Below are 22,680 nucleotides of genomic sequence, written 5' to 3' on the forward strand. Positions count from 1 at the left end.
CACACACACACACACACACACACACACACACACACACACACACACACAGTTTAACCAAAAAAACAAAAACAACAACAACAAAAAAAACCAAAAAAACAAAGGATTAATAATAAACCAGAAGTCAATAAAATTGGCTATTTATTTACAAGGGGTGAAAGAGAACAGGCTAGAAAGCAAGAGAGTGACACACCTCTCTGAGAATACCACTGTGTATAATTTTGACCTCTGGAAGTATGTTAACATCATACATGTTCAAAGATAATTAAATCAATAGGAATGGGGACAAAGACACCTAAATTGAATGCAAACAGAAACAAATAAATGCAACTATATTTCAAATGAATAACATAACTATATTCATTGGAGAAAGGGAACTGCAAATAAATCTTGAACTCTTTTTAATAGGGTTGTTTTACTCAAAGTATGCTTGTAGCAATTCTAAAACTATTTTATGTGTATTATATGACTGAACAAATGAGTAACTGTATTGGTGTTATTAGGAGTCAGGGTTCTCACTTGTTATAAGAACCTAGAAGCCATCTTGAAAAGATTCTCCCTGATAAATCTGGGACAATCTGACCATCAAAATAAATAAGGAAAGTAACTGACAATAACCTATTTAATAAAATTAAAATCATGAGTCCTTACTCCTGATAAATAGATAAATAAAATAAGGAAGGTGGGCTCTTCCTTACTGTAGAATGCTGGCTGTAACATGGAGGGAGCAGTAGAATTGGAAAATCTGTATTTTGCAATCATCAGACAAGAATCATCAATAGATAACAGAACAACAGCCTTCAAAGTCTCAGTCTAGAACTTTAAAAAGGCATAGGCTTTATGGGTAGTGAACAAGTTTGTGAAAAGAAAAATAAGATGGTATTGGACAGTATATTATAAAAAATTTAAGCTGGGGAGAATGAGATACTAGGACAGTTCTCAAGATCACTTGGCAACATTAAGAGAAAGAAATGATTTAAAAAAAACAGAGAGGCTGAATCAATGGTCTAAGAGATTGTAAAAAACTTAAGTAAAGGAAATCAGTCCTTGAAGAGGTTCCAGGGGAAGAGTCCACTTACCCCACTCTTTTCTCCACAGATCCACACTTGCTTTCCCCTTTTCAGAGTTACATATAACTATATACCAAGAAGAGCATATAAACATATAGTACAAAAACAGAGCAACTATGTTACCTGGTAGCAAGTATAACAAGCGACAAATATAATTTTTCTTAACTTATTAAAATGTATATTGGCTTTTACCCCCTTAGAACAATGCTAATTCTCTATGATAATCTAAGTAAATAATTTTTTAAAAACAAAGACTGAAGAAAGCTATACAAAGAAGAGATTAATTCCAAATGTACAGGATGCTTTCCTTATTTTAATATTATCATATATTTTTAACACTGATCTATTCAAAAATATACTTCTAATTGTATCTGGATATACAGCCAATTCAAAGAAGAGCTACACATATGCTAGAAGGCTCTAAACAATCTGCTCAGCAGTAAAAGGGAGAGACACAAACCTCAGGTGCCCACAGATGCTAGACAGAACAGGTTTCATTAATGCTCAAGCCACAAATTGTGAGTTTAGCTCCATTTTAGGCATGAACCTTTTTAGAAAGGTTTATAAAGGTATTCTTCATAATATCACTGACTTTAATGAGTATTATTAAAGTACAATGCAAGATGGATGAATGGATGGATAAACAGACAGATGGATAGATGAATATATTGTTAATAGTCCACAGTTAGTGGGTCAATTACAACATCAAGTTACAGTCTTTCAAACAACTAAGATAAAATGCATTCAAATCATCTGCTTCTTACTACCTAACTGTATGCTAGACCTGGCTCTTTATTCCCAAAATGCTTATCTTTGAAACATATTTGAGGTATACGACCTGGCTCTCTCATTCCCAAAGTGCTTATCTTTGAAATACATTTGAGGTATGTGACATAAGTAAAAATGAAATATAACTTAGTGTCAAGAATAGAGAAGAATAATTAATATACAATTATTCTTCAATGAGTAGCTATGTTTTATAAAAAGTTTTAAAATATTTTTAGCCAGAGTACTCTTTCTTCAGATGAAATGTTATTTAAAAGTTCAAAAGTTTACAAAATAACTACAAGTGGAACTATTTTGGTTAAAGTGAGTAGTGGAAGTCTGGAGTACCACCTGCTTTGGAGAGCTTTCTGGGCAGCCCAAGGCACAGCTAGAAAACCACTGCTGGATAAAATTATAAGTACAATATAAATGTGTGAAATAGTCACTGAAAATGAGATGCTACTAGTAAGTATAAAACGTATGAAATCTAAACTAGTAAAACATCAAAGCCATTTTTATTTACTGAAGAACACGAACAAAGTAAATATAAAATATTTTTAATAAATAATAATTTACAACAAAAGTATAAAAGACACCTCAGGCCAGGTGACTCACGCCTGTAATTCCAGCATTTTGGGAAGATGAGGCGGGCGGATCACCTGAGGTCAGGTGTTTGAGACCAGCCTGGCTAATATGGTGAAGTGCCATCTCTACTAAAAACACACACAAAAATAGCTGGGTGTCGTTGACGGGCACCTGTAAGTCCAAATACTGGGAGGCTGAGGCAGGACAATCGCTTGAACCTGGGAGGCAGAGTTGCAGTGAGCTGAGATCGCACCACTGCACACTAATCTGGGAGAAAGAGAGAGGCTCCATCTCAAAAAAAAAACAAATAAATAAATAAATAAATAAAAATAAAAAATAAAAGACACCTAATTTTGGCACTATGATAGCTGTTCTTCCTTGTTGTAAGCCCCTAACTGATACTGGAATGTGATGTTACAGATTAACATGTTTATTCTGATGTCCATATGTTCTAAATCTATGTGCTATTATGAAGTGATAAACAGTGGTTCAGGAAATATTTTTAACGATGAAAATAACCATGTTATTTACTAACTTCTGATCCCCAAATACATAGCTCAAATTTTCTATTATATCCTCCTTTTTAATAATTAATCTCTAATTTTTAGGATCACTTTTAAAAGTCTAGATTTCCTCAGTTTCCATTAGCTGTAAAAGAAAAACTAAAAATTCCTTCCAACTATAAAACTGCTATAAGTCAAAATGAAGCTGTCTCTTGCTACTGTTTGCTTTTGTGGAAGCAGAACAAAAATACATTAATAGTTAACAAAGCTACAGTATGATATACAAATGAAGTCTTGCATTAAAAAACTACTTAGACTGTATTTACAAAAGAATCTGTACCATTAATTATTCAACATTTGGATCTGACCAGAAACCAGAGGATGATTCTGTAATGCTCAGTTTAAATGAACTACTTAATGTTGTAATAAACACTCAATACAGTGGGCTCAATGAGTTTCAAACATATTACAATTGTACGGGTTTTCCAATTTTTTGATCAATAACACATTTTAATGCTAAATCAGTTTGAATTTCACTTTTCTCTAAAATGTTTACTTAAACCAAAAATTTTGCATCTCAATTATTTTATATTCTAAATCTGAATGTAGTTTAAACCAATGCATTATTCATAAAGCAAAGACATCAGGAAAGACAAAGCTGTGCACTTCTTTCAAAGCTGCTAAATTGCTAAAACATACCATATTTATGCATGCAATATTTGATTGTGTTTTTCTTAAAACACAAGCTTGTTTTCATCAGATCAAGATACGCCAAAAATTCTACACCAAACAATTTTTGTTTATAATTAAAGCAAGCATCAATCCAAGGATTGTCATCCATTTTATTTCATCTCTACATCAAAAAAAAAAGTAATTTAAAAATTTTTAAATTCCCTTGAAATGATAAGAGAAATGAAAATGTAAGTGCCTTCACATAATAACAGTAAGCTGACCCTTTGGGAAATGGTTGACTTTCTCAATACAAGGTATTCAAAGCTCATTCAAAAGTGTTCATTTAGAATGCAGATATCAAAGATGATGAAATGTTCAAGAGAAAATTAGAACTTACCAGATGTTCTAATCCAGCTTTGATGTTTCCAGATTCCCTAAAATAGAAAAGTAAAAGTTCTAAATAGTTGCTAAATCCTTGTCTGCTTTAATTTGTTTACCTCAAAAATGTTTTATAAACCCTTTTAATTTTTTCATATGTATTTACTTATGTTCATAACACTGTTTTCAAGGACAAAACAGTTTTTATCAAAAGTGAACAGATAATTTATATCAGATTTACCACTAAATTGGTATTTCACTAAAAAAAGTTTCAGATTTTTCAAAGTCAATGAAAAATGTAAAGAACTCACAAACATCATTTTATTCTTCATACAATATCTATTCCTTTCACACTAGCTTTTCTATTAGAAATTTTATTATATTATTATTTCCAACATTTATTATGAAAATGTTCAAATTTACAGATTCTATCCACCACCCAGATTCTATAACTCACATTTTATTATATTTGGTTTCTCAAATATCCATCCATCAATGGTTGCATTTTTATAAAAAGAATGTACACATAAAGAATACATTAGTGAGTACACAGCTAAATAACTAAATCTTAACCTATTTTATCCTGTCATTAATTTTATGAATTTAATGCACACTACAAATCAGGACCCAAGATCATTTTAACATTAAAAAAGAAAATATCACCAAAGAAAACATAAACATCAAATATCATGATATATTTTAAGTATTAAATTTCCTGCTTTTTACTGTAAAAGAGACTGCTTATGGAACTAAAAATACAAGTATCTGTACATGTAGCAAACATAATTTAAATATAGATTTGTTGAAATGTGGCAAATAGTTAAATTTTTTCTGATTTCAATCTGTACTAATTTATTTGTGACAAATGAACTTTGGCTTTTCTCATTCTGATCAAGCAATATTTTAGTTCCATTCTAAGTACCAAGCATTACCTTTTTTAACAAGAAATTACAATCCTACCACATTGCAGAAAGTAATTATTAATATAAATCCTCCAACAATAAACAACATTATTATATTCATGATGTTTAATCTTCTCCCCACATCTCCTCACTTCTCTGAGGGGTCTCAACTTTCTTTTCTATTTCTGTCTTCTATTTTTTCTTTGCCAAAGATATACTTACCTGTTTCCTTTGTCTTGCTATACTATCTTTCCAAATTTCTCCATTTTTATTCCCTTCAGATTTGCTGCTGGAAAACTGTACTCATGGCTTCTAACCTTTGCTCTCACTGCCCAGTCTGATATATTAAATTCCCACTTCTACTGATTAGCACTAATTTTCAGCCATTCTCTTCTGTATTTCCTGCTTCTGGCAATCTTAGCAAAACTATATATTCAATGTTTAGATATTTAATGGTTTCTGAAACTCATTATTTAATCTCTAATGTCTGCAGTCCTACTGACAAATGATAGGAATAAATTACTGCAAGGTGTGAGAGAAGGCTACTATCTATATAAATAATTATTTTATACTTTATCATTATAAAACCAATGCATTTATCGGAGCTGGAAGTCTAATGAATCTTTACATTTTCACAAGAACATTCAAATATAGTTATTTGCATAACTTAAAATTTAAACCAAAAAGTATTAACATATAGTGAAACATCTGAACAGGGCAACATAGATGTGTGTATGCACACGTGCGCGCGCGCACCACACACACACACACACACACACGAAATAAAATTAAGTCTTCCTCCCATCACTGACTCCCAGTTCTCAATCTTGGTTTATCCTTCTGAAGATATTCTATGCACTCGTGTGTGTGTGTGTGTATGTGTGTGTGTGTGTGTGTGTGTCTTTCTCCCTTCTATGTTTGTTGAAATCCACAACAGAAGCATATTATACACTCTGTTTCGTATCTTCACTTGGTAATCTATTTTAGAGTCTGTGCTATATAATATACATCTACTTCACTTTCTCCCACAGCTACATTGTCACAAAATGGTTCTTATTAGAAAATAATATTGCAATATAAAAAGAACAAAAATGATCAGATTCAAAGTTAAGTCTATACTTTATTATCTGAAATAGCTGGGGCTAGACATGCTTTATCAGAATATTTCAGATTTTAGAAAGGTTAAGGTATGTCATACAACGGTGCCAGGAGGGTCTGATGCAGCATCTCATCATCATACACGTTAATAATTCTGAAAGAAAGATATTAATGTCCACACAAAATGGGATAAACAAAGACTGTAAATAGCTTCATTTCAGGGTAGGTTTGCTGTCAACTGTGTCTGCCACAATCTTAGGGAAAATCACTTAATTTTCTGAGATACCTGTATTTTAGAATGAGGACAAGAAACTGTTCTTTAAAACAAAAAGACAATGTAGACTACTGCTTTGCCATGTTTCTAAGTAATTCTTGAAATTAAAAGATATTTATAAAATGTTTTGAATGGCATGGCTGAGAGAAAACTAGTCATCATTCTTGGCACATTCCCTTTCCTTCACTATCAAATATAACCAAATGTAGTCAACCATAGGGCCCTGGCTATTCCAACATCCTTAATTATCATTAGACTTAACTATTTCTTTCTATCTTCACAGCTTTTATGTTATTCCAGTCCATCATCCTTTCTCCATAAATTGCTGCAATAGTCTCTTATTGAATGCCAGTAGTTCCTGCCTTGTCCCATGTCAATTCATTTTCCATTAACACAGCAAAATCTTTCTAAAATATAAACTTAATCATGTCAATTCTCTTCTTAAAATCTACAGTATCCTACCATACTGCAGTTTACCTATTCCCTCTGTTATCTTGTCAAAGCTACATTACATGAAAAGTAACAACAGCAGCCACAACAAACTACTAACCTGGTTTCACTCACCAATGAACTACTTTCACCCTCTACCTAAAATGCTCCTTTTCTCCCAACCTCCTCTAATCTTCCCTGTCTAACAAAAATCCATCCTTCAGGACTCATCCTAAACCATTCTTCAATTCGGGAAACCTTCTCCTTGTCCCACAAATTATGTAATGAATTCTTCCTATATGTTTCCATTAACACTCTGGGCATGTCCCATCACAGAATTGATCACAGTATTTTATAAATGCCTATTTACTTTCCTACTTACACCAGTGAAGTGAAAACTCCTTGACGATATGCATTCCATCTTTTTAATTTTTATATTCCAGCACCCAATACAATGACTGAATCAATATATTTAAGGATATGACATCTGAATCACAAGACAAGCTTGGGTACAGAGTCAGTAGCAACCAGCTCAGGTCTCTGAGCAGTACTACTCAGCCCCACTCTATCTCCAACCCATGTAAAGAGCAAGGCAATTTGCAACACTGAGTGGCTGCCTGAGATAAAACAGTAGTATTAGGAGGAAGGCACAGGTGCCTGTATGTGCATGAACATGTGTAGGGTGTGGGTGGTTATTTATTTATTTATCTTTTTACTGTTTTTGAGGGTGTGGGAGCCACAATGGGGAAAGTAGTTGAGGCTAAACTAGAACACTAGAGGTTGTCCACTCTAGTTTTTAAATTAGCCTAGAGAAGCACAAGTCAGATCTTAGGTTTTTACCCCTCCTTTTAGATTAAAATTACTATCCAAGGCAGCTAAATGCTGTTAGGAAAAAAAAAGATGAACCCACAAGGAAAATTTTAAGATGTATAAACCAGAATTTAAAAAAATAATAATCTTACCCAGAGAAAACAGAATAAACTAAACAAGAATGTAAACATAATAACATCTTCAAAGAGATGATTTTTAGAAATGTAAGTATGAAAATGAAGTTATGAAAAAGAACCAATATATGATAGTGGGTATTACAAACATAATCATTTGAAATAAAGAATTCAGAGGATGGATTGAAAATACAATAGATACAGACAGAGGATGAATTAATAAGCTGGAAAACTGGGTAGAAGAACTATTGCAGAAGGCATAGGGAGGGGGCAAAAAGACAAGACAAATAATTGATAGAATTAAGAACAGGAGTAGAAGTCTTAACATCTATATAATGAGAATCCTAGAAGGAGGATTAAAAAAAATGGAAGAGAAGAAATATTTGAGGAAATAATGACAGATTTCCCAGATATAAAAATATTCAAATCTCAGGTTGAAAGGGCACATAGGGTGCTGAAAGGGTGTTTAAAAATCTGCAGCGAAACATATTATACAGACATTTAAGACTATAATGGATTAAGAGAAAAGTCAAAAAGCTTCTGGAATGAAAAAGGAGACCCCTACACAAAGGGAGAATATCACTGATATTAGATTTCCCAACACTAAAGTGAAGACAAGAAGACAACGGAGTAATAACAACTCTCAAGATAAAATGTTACAGGAAAAGAACTGTGAACCAAGAATTAACATATAGCTAATAAACTATTATTTAAATACAAAGAAATATAAAGAAATTCTCAGCATACAAGGTTTCAGAAACTTCACCACAAAAAGACATCATTTAAAAGAAGTCTTGAAGAATATAATGCAGGTAAGAAGATAAATTCAAGAAGAATCAACAAGGTAAGGCAAGTAAAGGATGGCCTAGAATTGAGCAATTATTGTAATCTAAGTAATCAACAACTATAAAGAAAACTAGAGAAAATTCACCCATAATCATCTGGAATTGAAATCCCAGAAAAGATTTTCAGATTGGATAAAAACCAAAATCCAGCAATGTATTATTTACAAAAGACACATAATACAAAACGATTCAGAAGGGTTTCCCAAAAAAAGGTTTCCCATAAAACCAGGCAAATATGGACCAAAAGAAAGCTGGGGCAGTAAGTTTAATCGTTTAATGACAAAATACATTTAAGTCCCCTGCTCCCATATATGTATTATGTATGTATGTATACATATGAATGTATGTATATATTAGGAAAAGAAGGTAATTTTAGGTAATATATACATATATGACAGTCAGGGACTTAAGTATATTCTAGTCTAGGGAAAGATAAACCAAGAAGTTTTCATTTATATCTGGAAGGTTTGCATATACATAAAGCTTAACACATATCACATTGGGACACCTAAGTTTAAGCCAGTTCTCCATGATAATCAGTTTTCTTTACTTTTACTTTGGTCAGAAAGATAAGGAAGAACGACCACCTCAAAACAACACAGGTAAAGTATCATGAGTACATAAATACAACACAAAACAGTATGACATATAATACTGGTTTTAGAAGCAGAGTGCCTATACTCAAATTTAAACACTACTACAAAATAGTCCTGTGAGCTTGAGTAATAATCCAACTTTTCTCAACCTCAGATTGTCCACCTATGATGTGAGGCTTACTTGCCTTACCTAACACACAAGGTTGCTGTGAAAGAGTAAGAAGGATAATGTACATGAAGATAAAAAAGAAACTAAAGAAATGTTATTATGATGGAGGGCATTTAAACACAAAAATATTAAAAGTGATTCTAAAAGTTTTAATGAATTTGAAAAAACAGAAAGGCAATATCCAAGACAGTGACAGAAGGATCTTACAACAAATGGTATAAAACCTGTCCTCTTTAGTGGTCTGTCTCTTGGGTTGTCCCTGTCATGACTTCATCAATATTTGTGCAACTCCTTTTGCCCTGTGCTGAAAGCAGACTTAATTCAATTATAGGTCTCGAAACTGATAAAATGGTCCTGAAGTGGAAAATGGGAAGAGATTATTGGCAAATGAATAAAGATTTGTATCGAACTAACACACAGGAGTACAGCAGGTCTTTTTTTAATCATTCCCTGTCTTAAATCTTCTGGGAACCATGAGTTTCCCTTCCCCTCATGCAGCACATCGATTTCTGAATTAGACTGCAATATTAAATAATTAATATACTTGCCATGATTGATGTTCTGCATTAGTTGAATATTAGGTTATCAATCAAAATCCACTTGGTTTAATGTAATAATATTGAAAAAGTGTCACAGGCTGTTCATCCAATTTGTAGTTGAGGCAGCACAGATAGTAATGTTGGCATAACACAAGGCTCTAAAGCAGGAAATGCAGTGGCTCAACATGTATGAAGCAGACATTTTAAAACTAACTGGGACAAGACTGAGGTTTTCCTAAATAAACCAGGTGGCACCTGATAGTTTTAATCTTAGGAGTGAGAAGATGCCATGTATCAATCATGCCATGGCAGGCAAGAAAAAAATTAAAAGTAGGTATTACTTTCCTTTGTTACAAACAAATTTCATTATTTTTTCAAAAGAAATATACTCTAAGTCTAAAAACTATTGCTATAATAAAGCTTATGTCCTCTTAAGAAATTTGTAAACAAAAAGACTAAGATTTTGTAGATCTAGTCTTACCAGAAAGTCATCGACTTTTCTTTCCTTTTCTTAAAACAGAAGAACAGTATCAATCATACCAATGAATATTCAGGTTTTTTAGTTGTCTAGAGGAATTGGGTTAAGGAGCCACACTTAATAATGATATTTATTTTGAAAAAATACTATTCTTTCTGATGATAGCAATTTCCCTTACTATCAATATTTTGCATCTACATTTGTCAAAACATAAGCTTAGGAAAATAACTTAAATTACTTATTCTCCCAGTAAAGTAATGACAATTTTTCTCATCATTCCCTATTATCTCAATCCAAAATCTATTATGGATTTACTTATAAAAGTGATTACTTAAAAACAAATTTAAGAAACAAAAGACATCTAAAAGAAAAGTGACTTTTTTGGGGGGATGAGTAGAAACTTAACAAAATAAATATAACTAAAACCATTTCAAAGAGCAAGCCAAAATTCCAGTGAGGGTTTAGTTGTAAAATACTCATAAACCATAAATCACATAACTAATTGAAGTAGCATTAAAATATCATTCCACTGAACAAGTCCTTGGTAAATAAAAGATTAAATATAATTATAATCACTAATGTATTATCCTATGTGAAAATGTGTACATATACAGTAATTATGAAAAATGGAGTTAACTATTAAAAATAATTTTTTAAGAGATATTCTGTCACCCAGGCTGCAATGCAGTAGCAACATCTAGTTAGACTCTAACTCCTGGGCCCAAGTGGCCCTCCATCCTCAGGCTCCCAAGTAGCTATGACCACAGGCATGTGCCACCACACTCAGCTAATTTTTTTCTTATTTTTTGTAGAGATAGGTAGGGTCTCACTATGTTGTCCAAGCTGGTCTTGAACTTCTAGCCTCAAGTGGCCCTCCCACATCAGCCACCCAAAGAACTGGAATTACAGCTGTGAGCCACTGCACCTGGCCAAAATAAAAAGGTACAGTAGATTTTTTTGTCATGAACTAAACATATTATTTTAAAAGATTAGTATGCTGCAGTTTTCTATGGATATAAGAGCTAAGATCATAGTTAATTTTGTATTCTTTTCTTTCATAAAGCAAAACCTACAGGAGTTGGATTTTTACATGATGTCACTGAAGGCTTATAAAAGCCTGACTACATACATTATTACAAATCTACATTTTCCATCTCAAACAATAATGAAAACATTTTTGTTTATCATGCATTAGATTTTCTTACGTATTAAATGTTATTGATGAATAAAAAGAATGGCAAAATATAAATCTAAGAAAAAGCTGAGTTCTGCCAGGTGTGGTGGCTCACGCCTGTAATCCTAGCACTTTGGGAGGCCGAGGTGGGCAGATCACGAGGTCAGGAGATGGAGACCATCCTGGCTAACACGGTGAAACCCCATCTCTACTAAAAAAAACACAGAAAATTAGCCGGGCGTGGTGGCGGGTGCCTGTAGTCCCAGGTACTCGGGAGGCTGAAGCAGGAGAATGGTGTGAACCTGGGAGGCGGAGCTTGCAGTGGGCCGAGATCACGCCACTGCACTCCAGCCTGGGCGACAGAGCAAGACTCCATCTCAAAACAAAACAAAACAAAACAAAACAAAACAAAACAAAACAAAAAAAGCTGAGTTCTAATTTCAGCTCTACTATTTACTAATGGTCTTTGTTCAGTTATATATTTCTCAAATTTTTCTCACCTTACATTCAAAATCACAGATTAACAAGATAATCAGCATATAATATAGAAGTCACTCAGTAAATACTGGTTCAATACAACAGCCTAATAATGGACCAATTGACTACACTCCACTTCCAAAATAAAATCTTTATATAAGTTTTATCTTTTTTAATTGCCTTGAAATCCATTTCAACTGTAATACCTATAAATGAAAGTCAGTCTCATTTTCAAACATCAAATCTTGGATGGATGGATGGATGGATGGATGGATGGACAGACAGATAAATTTTGGCTAGTATCCAAACACTACAGATATCCTGATATAAGCACATTCTTATGTTCTATTAGCAAGAAGGTACACTGTTGGGAAAAGCAAGCAAAAATAATTTCTATTTTTGTATTTTAACTCAATTTTAAAAAATGCTTAATGTCAGTACTCTGATCTACAAAGATCTTCCTGAAATTCTCAGTTTCTGCTTCTCAGGTTTGGTTAGAATTCTTAGCACTTTTCTCTTGATTGGTGAACACCTTGCAAATTAGTGGCTCTAAATGAATATTCTTATGTTACTATAGTTCAGAATGATGGTTTCCAGATGTTTGCATTTTACAAGTAGTTTTCGATCTGACTGATTATTATCGGTAATAAATAAAGCTCTAGAACTTATAAATCATTTGCACAGATAAGTCTACCATGGTAACAACATTTAAGTGTTTTGTTTTCTTTTTAAGATCCTTTAGTTTTATAGACAAATATTAGTGAGCATCCACTATGTCAAGACAAGTTTAAATTAAATATATTAAACAGCCAAGGACTTATGATACACACTTGGCTTATTCCAACGGGAAGCTGAACACTTAAGTTAGTATGGATCAGTTATGCCACTTAAAACCAGTCAAGTAAACAGAGTTCACAGAAAGGGTCTACAGGGGAAAGAGAAGAGATTTCAGTATTTCTGAAGTCATGCTCTAGATAACAGTTGCAAACAAAGGAAAACTAAAAATTTGTCATCAGTAGATCTGATGTAAAAGAACCAATAAAAGAGGTTATTTTAGACACAAGAGAAATTATAGCAGAAACAGACTTGAAATGTCAAGGTGAAAGTACAACAGCAATGTTATTTACTGAGCTCCCTTAGCTCCACAATAAATTCTGAGGGTATAATAAAAACAATAACAACACAAACATCATCAACAGAAAAAAAGCAATAAAAAATATGGTACCTATGCCTTACATGTTAAAAACTGTGTTGTCAAACCAAGGCTAGTACAGTCAGCCCTCCCTATCTGTGAATCCACAACAATCAAGTCAACCAACCACAGATCAAAAATATTTGGGGGGGGGCGGCGGGGGCAGGGAACGTGCATCTATATTGAACATGTGCAGAGTTTTTATTCTTGACATTATTCCCTAAACAATACAGTATAACAACCACTCACATAACATTTAAGTTGTACTAGGTATTATAAGCAATCTAGATATAATACATAAATTATAGACAAATACTATGCCATTTTATATGAGGGACTTAAGAATCCATAGACTTTGGTATGTGCAGTAGGTCCTGGAATCAATATCTCACAGATACCGGGGGAAGATGGTATATAAAATAGTTAATGTCCAATCCAGGCAGGGAAAGGGCATGTGATACATGCTACCTATCTGGTACTTCCCACACGCAGGACAAACATTCATAATCAATGACAACTCTCTTTCCAACTTAGGCCAGGTGCAACTCAACACATTTTAGTAAGGAGTCATGGCCAGTTGTCTGGAGTTAGCAGGTGAGATGCAAGCTATTCACCATCACCCCCCACTTCAACCCACGCTCTTGACCTTGTTCAAGGAAAGTTCATAAAAAGGAAAAATGACCAGATGTGTTAGAGTGGTTGGAAAAGATTTCAAAGAGAAGGATAATTTTAGCTAGATCCTGAAGGATTCATTGTATTTGCGTAGACTGAGTACATAGAAAAGAGGAGGCAAGAAGAGTGAGCTCAAAAGTCCAGCATGACCTGGCAGTGTTCAAGTATGGAGAGTACCCTGCCCAGAGAAGATGTATTAAAAGGTCATAAAACTTTAATTAATTTAAAATAATTTTTATAATGTAAGTTTTTAGGTCCATCACATACAGTTGTGCATGTTGTTCATTATGAAAAAACAAAAAAATCAAGGGGGCAAGTGGAAGCTAAAAGCTATGTGCCCTGGCCAAACAGTATATCCTGGTATGCATCCACAGGAAAAAGGGACATCTTGTATAATATGCACAAAGGTGCCATATGGGCTACAAGTGACCCTGCAAATAATAAATGTTTATTGTAGAAAAATTCAAAATCACATCTGGTTCTAATGAAGAAAAAATAAAAGTCACCTGAAATCCCACTAGCCAAAGATAATAGCTTCAATATGTCCTCGTTTTTTCCTCCAGACATTCTTATGAATACACACAAATACAATTATTTTTCTTATAAAAATGGGACCATGGTTGATTTTTCATATAGCTTAAATTTTTTCACTACTTTACTATATATTATAAATAGCTTCTGGGTGTCAATAATATACTTCCATATAATATTTCAATGTTCGCATACTATTCTGCATACAGATGTACAATAAGCTAACTTACCCCTTATTTTTGGACATTTAGGTTCTTTCTGATTTATCCTTATAAATAAAACTGGGGTATAAGAAAAGAATAATCATTAGATTTAAAAAATCATCGATGATTTTATGTAATGTTTATTTCACTTGGAGAAATGGGGTTAAATAATTTTTATAAGGGGAAATAAACCTAGCGTATTTCATCTCCACTATTTAATCATAAATAAATTCATGCGTTCTATTACTTCTATACAAATACAAATATTTAAATATCAATTAAATTCACATTACAATTATAAATAATCTAAATTTAAATGTAATTTTAAAATACCATTTCTACTTCCAAAAATTCTACTATAAAATTATGTCCCAATAATTTCATAAAAGCAATATATTCCCATATGTAACACAGTCAACAATCCCAAAGAGAAGGTCATAAATATATCCTATTAAGTCTTTAGCTGTTAAAACTGAGGGAAAAGGCTACGCTCAGTGGCTCACGCCTGTAATCCCAGCACTTTGGGAGGCTGAGACGAGTGGATCACAAGGTCAGGAGATGGAGACCATCCTGGCTAACACAGTGAAACCCCGTCTCTAATAAAAATACAAAAAATTGGCTGGGTGTGGTGGCACGCAACTATAGTCCCAGCTACTTGGAAGGCTGAGGCAGGAGAATCACTTGAACCCAGGAGGCAGAGATTATAGTGAGCTGAGATCGTGCCACTGCACTCCAGCCTGGGTGACAGTGCAAGACTCCATCTGGGAAAAAAAAAAAAAAAAATTGAGGGAAAAGTGCAACATGTGTATATTTTTCCTGAAAACAGCAAAGTTTGAATAACTCAGAAATTGATTATCCAAGTTTTCAATTATTCAAGTCTTTTGATGATTTTCTCTTTCTTCTGTTGTTTTCTGTTTAACTTCTGTTCTCCTATTTAACTAACAGGAAACTGAAAACTAAGGTGTAATTTTAATCAGGTAAGCATCTAATAGTGCTTGGAAATAATAATGAAGTCTTTCCTTGTTTAATGAATCAAACTCCTTGGCCTAGAATTCAAGATTCTTGCTCAAGTCAAAAGATTTGCCATTTCCTAAAGACCTCTTTGCACTTTCCAGCACTTAAATTTTCATGGTATTTGTCTAAGTGAACTGACCTTCTCAGAGATACCACCTGTGAGGAAATACTGAACGGAGTTTGCCAGGCGCTGTAACAAGTGCTTTACATAATCTGCTCATTTAACATTTATGATTTTATCATAAAGAGATGTAATTATTATACCTATTTCATAGATGAGATAAATGAGGATCAGAGAGATTCAGCAGATCACACTACGCCGCTCAGCTAGAAACCTGAATTCAATTCCCAAACTTTAGTCAAGGGAGAATTTATAACTGTCAACTCTAAAAAACAATAACCTCAAGAATAAAACAAGATTTTACAACATTCCTTTACTCCTTAATTGGAAACATGATTAGGGAGGAGGCAGCAAAGCGATGAGGATTTAAGTAAAAATAAACACTTAGCTGAACCTGGTCATTTACACTTACATTCTCATTCAATTCTTACAATATTCACAAAACAAATACTGTATAAATAGCTAACACATTTAAACAGTTAGGAAAATTTTATAGTGCACAGTAAAGATCCATAAAATAAAAGGAAATGCCATTTTTCACCTAGCAAACAAGCAAAGGTGAAAACAAATGATAATGTTTCCACTGTTGGCAAAGGTGCTGAGAATCAGGTATCCTCATGCACTACCAGTGGAAGCAGAAAATAACACAGGTTTTCCGGAGGGCAATTGGAAGAACGTATCAACATTCTCAATAATACACGTAAAGCCTTTGCCTCACAGTCTACTTCTCTCAGTTTATCCCAATGATACATTCACAAAATATTAATCACTCCATTGTATTTAATACAAAAAAACTGAGAACTAAATGCCCAATAATGGCAAACTGTCAAATAAAATATAACCATACAACAGAAAACAATATCACCATTAAAAATTGTGACATAGTCAGGAGGGTGGAGCCAAGATGGCCGAATAGGAACAGCTCCGGTCTCCAGCTCCCAGCCCCAGCGACACAGAAGACGGATGATTTCTGCATTTCTGCTTGAGGTACCGGTTTCATCTCACTAGGGAGTGCCTAACAGTGGGTGCAGGACAGTCGGTGAAGCGCACTGTGCGCGAGCCGAAGCAGGGCGAGGCATTACCTCACTCGGGAAGCGCAAGGGGTCAGGGAGTTCCCTTTCCTAGTCAAAGAAAGGGGAAACAGACGGCACCTGAAATATCGGGTCAGTCCCACCCCAATACTGCGCTTTTCCAACGGGCCTGGAAAACGGCACACTAGGAGATTGTGTCCCGCACCTGGCTGGGAGGGTCCTGTGCCCACGGAGTCTCCCTGATTGCTAGCACAGCAGTCTGAGATCAAGCTGCAAGGCGGCAGCGAGGCTGGGGGAGGGGCGCCCGCCATTGCCCAGCCTTGCTTAGGTAAACAAAGCAGCCAGGAAGCTCCAACTGGGTGGAGCCCACCACAGCTCAAGGAGGCCTGCCTGCCTCTGTAGGCTCCACCTCTGGGGGCAGGGCACAGACAAACAAAAACTCAGCAAGAACCTCCACAGACTTAAAGGTCCCTGTCTGACTGACAGCTTTGAAGAGAGTAGTGGTTCTCCCAGCACGCAGCTGGAGATCTGAGAATGGACAGACTGCCTCCTAAAGTGGGTCCCTCACCCCTGAGCAGCCTAACTGGGAGGCACCCCCCCAGTAGGGACAGACTGACACCTCATTCAACCGGGTACTCCTCTGAGACAAAACTTTCAGACGAACTATCAGACAGCTGAATTTGTGGTCTCACGAAAATCCGCTGTTCTGCAGCCACCGCTGCTGACACCCAGCCAAACAGGGTCTGGAGTGGACCTCTAGTAAACTCCAACAGACCTGCAGCTGAGGGTCCTGTCTGGTAGAAGGAAAACTAACAAACAGAAAGGACATCCACACCAAAAACCCATCTGTACATCACCATCATCAAAGACCAAAAGTAGATAAAACCACAAAGATGGGGAAAAAACAGAACAAAAAAACTGGAAACTCTAAAAAACAGAGCAGCTCTCCTCCTCCAAAGGAACGCAGTTCCTCACCAGCAACGGAACAAAGCTGGATGGAGGATGACTTTGATGAGTTGAGAGAAGAAGGCTTCAGACGATCAAACTACTCTGAGCTACGAGAGGAAATTCAAAACAATAGCAAAGAAGTTAAAAACTTTGAAAAAATATTAGAAGAATGGATAACTAGAATAACCAATGGAGAGAAGGGCTTAAAGGAGCTGATGGAGCTGAAAGCCAAGTTTCGAGAACTACGCGAAGATTGCAGAAGCCTCAGTAGCAGATGCGATCAACTGGAAGAAAGGGTATCGCTGATGGAAGATGAAATGAATGAAATGAAGAGAGAAGGGAAGTTTAGAGAAAAAAGAATAAAAAGAAATGAACAAAGCCTCCGAGAAATTTGGGACTATGTGAAAAGACCAAACCTACGTCTGATTGGTGTGCCTGAAAATGATGGGGAGAATGGAACCAAGTTGGAAAACACTCTGCAAGATATTATCCAGGAGAACTTCCCCAATCTAGCAAGGCAGGCCAGCATTCAGATTCAGGAAATACAGAGAACGCCACAAAGATACTCCTCGAGAAGGGCAACTCCAAGACACATAATTGTCAGATTCACCAAAGTTGAAATGAAGGAAAAAATGTTAAGGGCAGCCAGAGAGAAAGGTCGGGTTACCCACAAAGGGAAGCCCATCAGACTAACAGCTGATCTCTCAGCAGAAACTCTACAAGCCAGAAGAGAGTGGGGGCCGATATTCAACATTCTTAAAGAAAAGAATTTTCAACCCAGAATTTGCTATCCCGCCAAACTAAGCTTCATAAGTGAAGGAGAAATAAAATACTTTACAGACAAGCAAACGCTGAGTGATTTTGTCACCACCAGGCCTGCCCTAAAAGAGCTCCTGAAGGAAGCACTAAACATGGAAAGGAACAACCGGTACCAGCCACTGCAAAAACATGCCAAATTGTAAAGACCATCGAGGCTAGGAAGAAACAATAGCAACTAACGAGCAAAATAACCAACTAACATCATAATGACAGGATCCGATTCACACATAACAATATTAACGTTAAATGTAAATGGGCTAAATGCTCCAATCAAAAGACACAGACTGGCAAACTGGATAAGGAGTCAGGACCCATCAGTGTGCTGTATTCAGGAAACCCATCTCACGTGCAGAGACACACATAGACTCAAAATAAAGGGATGGAGGAAGATCTATCAAGCAACTGGAAAACAAAAAAAGGCAGGGGTTGCAATCCTAGTCTCTGATAAAATAGACTTTAAACCAACAAAGATCAAAAGAGACAAAGAAGGCCATTACATAATGGTAAAGGGATCAATTCAACAAGAAGAGCTAACTATCCTAAATATATATGCACCCAACACAGGAGCACCCAGATTCATAAAGCAAGTCCTCAGTGACCTACAAAGGGACTTAAACTCCCACACAATAATAATGGGAGATTTTAACACCCCACTGTCAACATTAGACAGATCAACGAGACAGAAAGTTAACAAGGATATCCAGGAATTGAACTCAGCTCTACATAAAGTGGACCTAATAGACATCTACAGAACTCTCCACCCCAAGTCAACAGAATATACATTTTTTTCAGCACCACACCACACCTATTCCAAAATTGACCACATAGTTGGAAGTAAAGCACTCCTCAGCAAATGTAAAAGAACAGAAATTATAACAAACTGTCTCTCAGACCACAGTGCAATCAAACTAGAACTCATGATTAAGAAATTCACTCAAAACCGCTCAACTACATGGAAACTGAACAACCTGCTCCTGAATGACTATTGGGTACATAATGAAATGAAGGCAGAAATAAAGATGTTCTTTGAAACCAACGAGAACAAAGATACAACATACCAGAATCTCTGGGACACATTCAAAGCAGTGTGTAGAGGGAAATTTATAGCACTAAATGCCCACAAGAGAAAGCAGGAAAGATCCAAAATTGACACCCTAACATCACAATTAAAAGAACTAGAAAAGCAAGAGCAAACACATTCAAAAGCTAGCAGAAGGCTAGAAATAACTAAAATCAGAGCAGAACTGAAGGAAATAGAGACACAAAAAACCCTTCAAAAAATTAATGAATCCAGGAGCTGGTTTTTTGAAAAGATCAACAAAATTGATGGACCGCTAGCAAGTCTAATAAAGAAGAAAAGAGAGAAGAATCAAATAGATGCAATAAAAAACGAAAAAGGGGATATCACCACCGATCCCACAGAAATACAATCTACCATCAGAGTATACTACAAACACCTCTATGCAAATAAACTAGAAAATCTAGAAGAAATGGATAAATTCCTTGACAAATACACCCTCCCAAGACTAAACAAGGAAGAAGTTGAATCTCTGAATAGACCAATAACAGGTTCTGAAATTGTGGCAATAATCAATAGCTTACCAACCAAAAAGAGTCCAGGACCTGACGGATTCACAGCTGAATTCTACCAGAGGTACAAGGAGGAACTGGTACCATTCCTTCTGAAACTATTCCAATCGATAGAAAAAGAGGGAATCCTCCCTAACACATTTTATGAAGCCAGCATCGTCCTGATACCAAAACCTGGCAGAGACATAACCAAAAAAGAGAATTTCAGACCAATATCCTTGATGAACATTGATGCAAAAATCCTCAATAAAATACTGGCAAACCGAATCCAGCAGCACATCAAAAAGCTTATTCACCATGATCAAGTGGGCTTCATCCCTGGGATGCAAGGCTGGCTCAACATACGCAAATCAATAAATGTAATCCAGCATATAAACAGAACCAAAGACAAAAACCACATGATTATCTCAATAGATGCAGAAAAGGCCTTTGACAAAATTCAACAACCCTTCATGCTAAAAACTCTCAATAAATTAGGTATTGATGGGACGTATCTCAAGATAATAAGAGCTATCTATGACAAACCCACAGCCAATATCATACTGAATGGGCAAAAACTGGAAGCATTCCCTCTGAAAACTGGCACAAGACAGGGATGTCCTCTCTCACCTCTCCTATTCAACATAGTGCTGGAAGTTCTGGCCAGAGCAATCAGGCAGGAGAAGGAAATAAAGGGTATTCAACTAGGAAAAGAGGAAGTCAAATTGTCCCTGTTTGCAGATGACATGATTGTATATCTAGAAAACCCCATTGTCTCAGCCCAAAATCTCCTTAAGCTGATTAGCAACTTCAGCAAAGTCTCAGGATACAAAATTAATGTACAAAAATCACAAGCATTCTTGTACACCAATAACAGACAAACAGAGAGCCAAATCATGAGTGAACTCCCATTCACAATTGCTTCAAAGAGAATAAAATACCTAGGAATCCAACTTACAAGGGATGTGAAGGACCTCTTCAAGGAGAACTACAAACCACTGCTCAATGAAATAAAAGAGGATACAAACAAATGGAAGAACATTCCATGCTCATGGGTTGGAAGAATCAATATCGTGAAAATGGCCATACTGCCCAAGGTCATTTATAGATTCAATGCCATCCCCATCAAGCTACCAATGACTTTCTTCACAGAATTGGAAAAAACTACTTTAAAGTTCATATGGAACCAAAAAAGAGCCCGCATTGCCAAGTCAATCCTAAGCCAAAAGAACAAAGCTGGAGGCATCACGCTACCTGACTTTAAACTATACTACAAGGCTACAGTAACCAAAACAGCATGGTACTGGTACCACAACAGAGACATAGATCAATGGAACAGAACAGAGCCCTCAGAAATGACGCCGCATAGCTACAACTATCTGATCTTTGACAAACCTGACAAAAACAAGAAATGGGGAAAGGATTCCCTATTTAATAAATGGTGCTGGGAAAACTGGCTAGCCATATGTAGAAAGCTGAAACTGGATCCCTTCCTTACACCTTATACAAAAATTAATTCAAGATGGATTAAAGACTTATATGTTAGACCTAAAACCATTAAAATCCTACAAGAAAACCTAGGCAATACCATTCAGGACATAGGCGTGGGCAAGGACTTCATGTCTAAAACACCAAAAGCAATGGCAACAAAAGCCAAAATCGACAAATGGGATCTCATTAAACTAAAGAGCTTCTGCACAGCAAAAGAAACTATCATCAGAGTGAACAGGCAACCTACAGAATGGGAGAAAATTTTTGCAACCTACTCATCTGACAAAGGGCTAATATCCAGAATCTACAATGAACTCAAACAAATTTACAAGAAAAAAACAAACAACCCCATCAAAAAGTGGGCAGAGGACATGAACAGACACTTCTCAAAAGAAGACATTTATGCAGCCAAAAAACACATGAAGAAATGCTCATCATCACTGGCCATCAGAGAAATGCAAATCAAAACCACAGTGAGATACCATCTCACACCAGTTAGAATGGCCATCATTAAAAAATCAGGAAACAATAGGTGCTGGAGAGGATGTGGAGAAATAGGAACACTTTTACACTGTTGGTGGGACTGTAAACTAGTTCAACCATTGTGGAAGTCAGTGTGGCGATTCCTCAGGGATCTCGAACTAGAAATACCATTTGACCCAGCCATCCCATTACTGGGTATATACCCAAAGGACTATAAATCATGCTGCTATAAAGACACATGCACACGTATGTTTATTGTGGCACTATTCACAATAGCAAAGAGTTGGAACCAACCCAAATGTCCAACAACGATAGACTGGATTAAGAAAATGTGGCACATATACACCATGGAATACTATGCAGCCATAAAAAATGATGAGTTCGTGTCCTTTGTAGGGACATGGATGAAACTGGAAAACATCATTCTCAGTAAACTATCGCAAGGACAAAAAACCAAACACCGCATGTTCTCACTCATAGGTGGGAATTGAACAATGAGAACTCATGGACACAGGAAGGGGAACATCACACTCCGGGGACTGTTGTGGGGTGGGGGGAGGGGGGAGGGACAGCATTAGGAGATACACCTAATGCTAAATGACGAGGTAATGGGTGCAGGAAATCAACATGGCACATGGATACATATGTAACAATCCTGCACATTGTGCACATGTACCCTAAAACCCTAAAGTATAATAAAAAAAAAAAAAA

At 35.8% G+C, this 22,680-nt stretch overlaps 1 protein-coding gene across 3 annotated transcripts in view; it reads right to left on the bottom strand.

Annotated features, from left to right (window-relative positions):
* LOC116463394 (serine/Arginine-related protein 53) overlaps positions 1 to 22,680 on the bottom strand; it is a 454,054-nt gene that overhangs the window by 243,583 nt on the left and 187,791 nt on the right. For all 3 annotated transcript variants that reach the window (XR_009212041.1, XR_009212042.1, XM_058434619.1), the window contains exon 5: positions 3,990 to 4,026. Coding sequence is in view for 1 of the 3 variants with exons in the window: in XM_058434619.1 (XP_058290602.1) it covers positions 3,990 to 4,026 (37 nt within the window). In the remaining 2 variants the exon portion in view is untranslated. The remainder of the gene's footprint in view (positions 1 to 3,989; positions 4,027 to 22,680) is intronic.

Source organism: Hylobates moloch, unplaced genomic scaffold, assembly GCF_009828535.3.
Source record: "Hylobates moloch isolate HMO894 unplaced genomic scaffold, HMol_V3 SCAFFOLD_35, whole genome shotgun sequence".
Lineage (NCBI taxonomy): Eukaryota > Metazoa > Chordata > Mammalia > Primates > Hylobatidae > Hylobates > Hylobates moloch.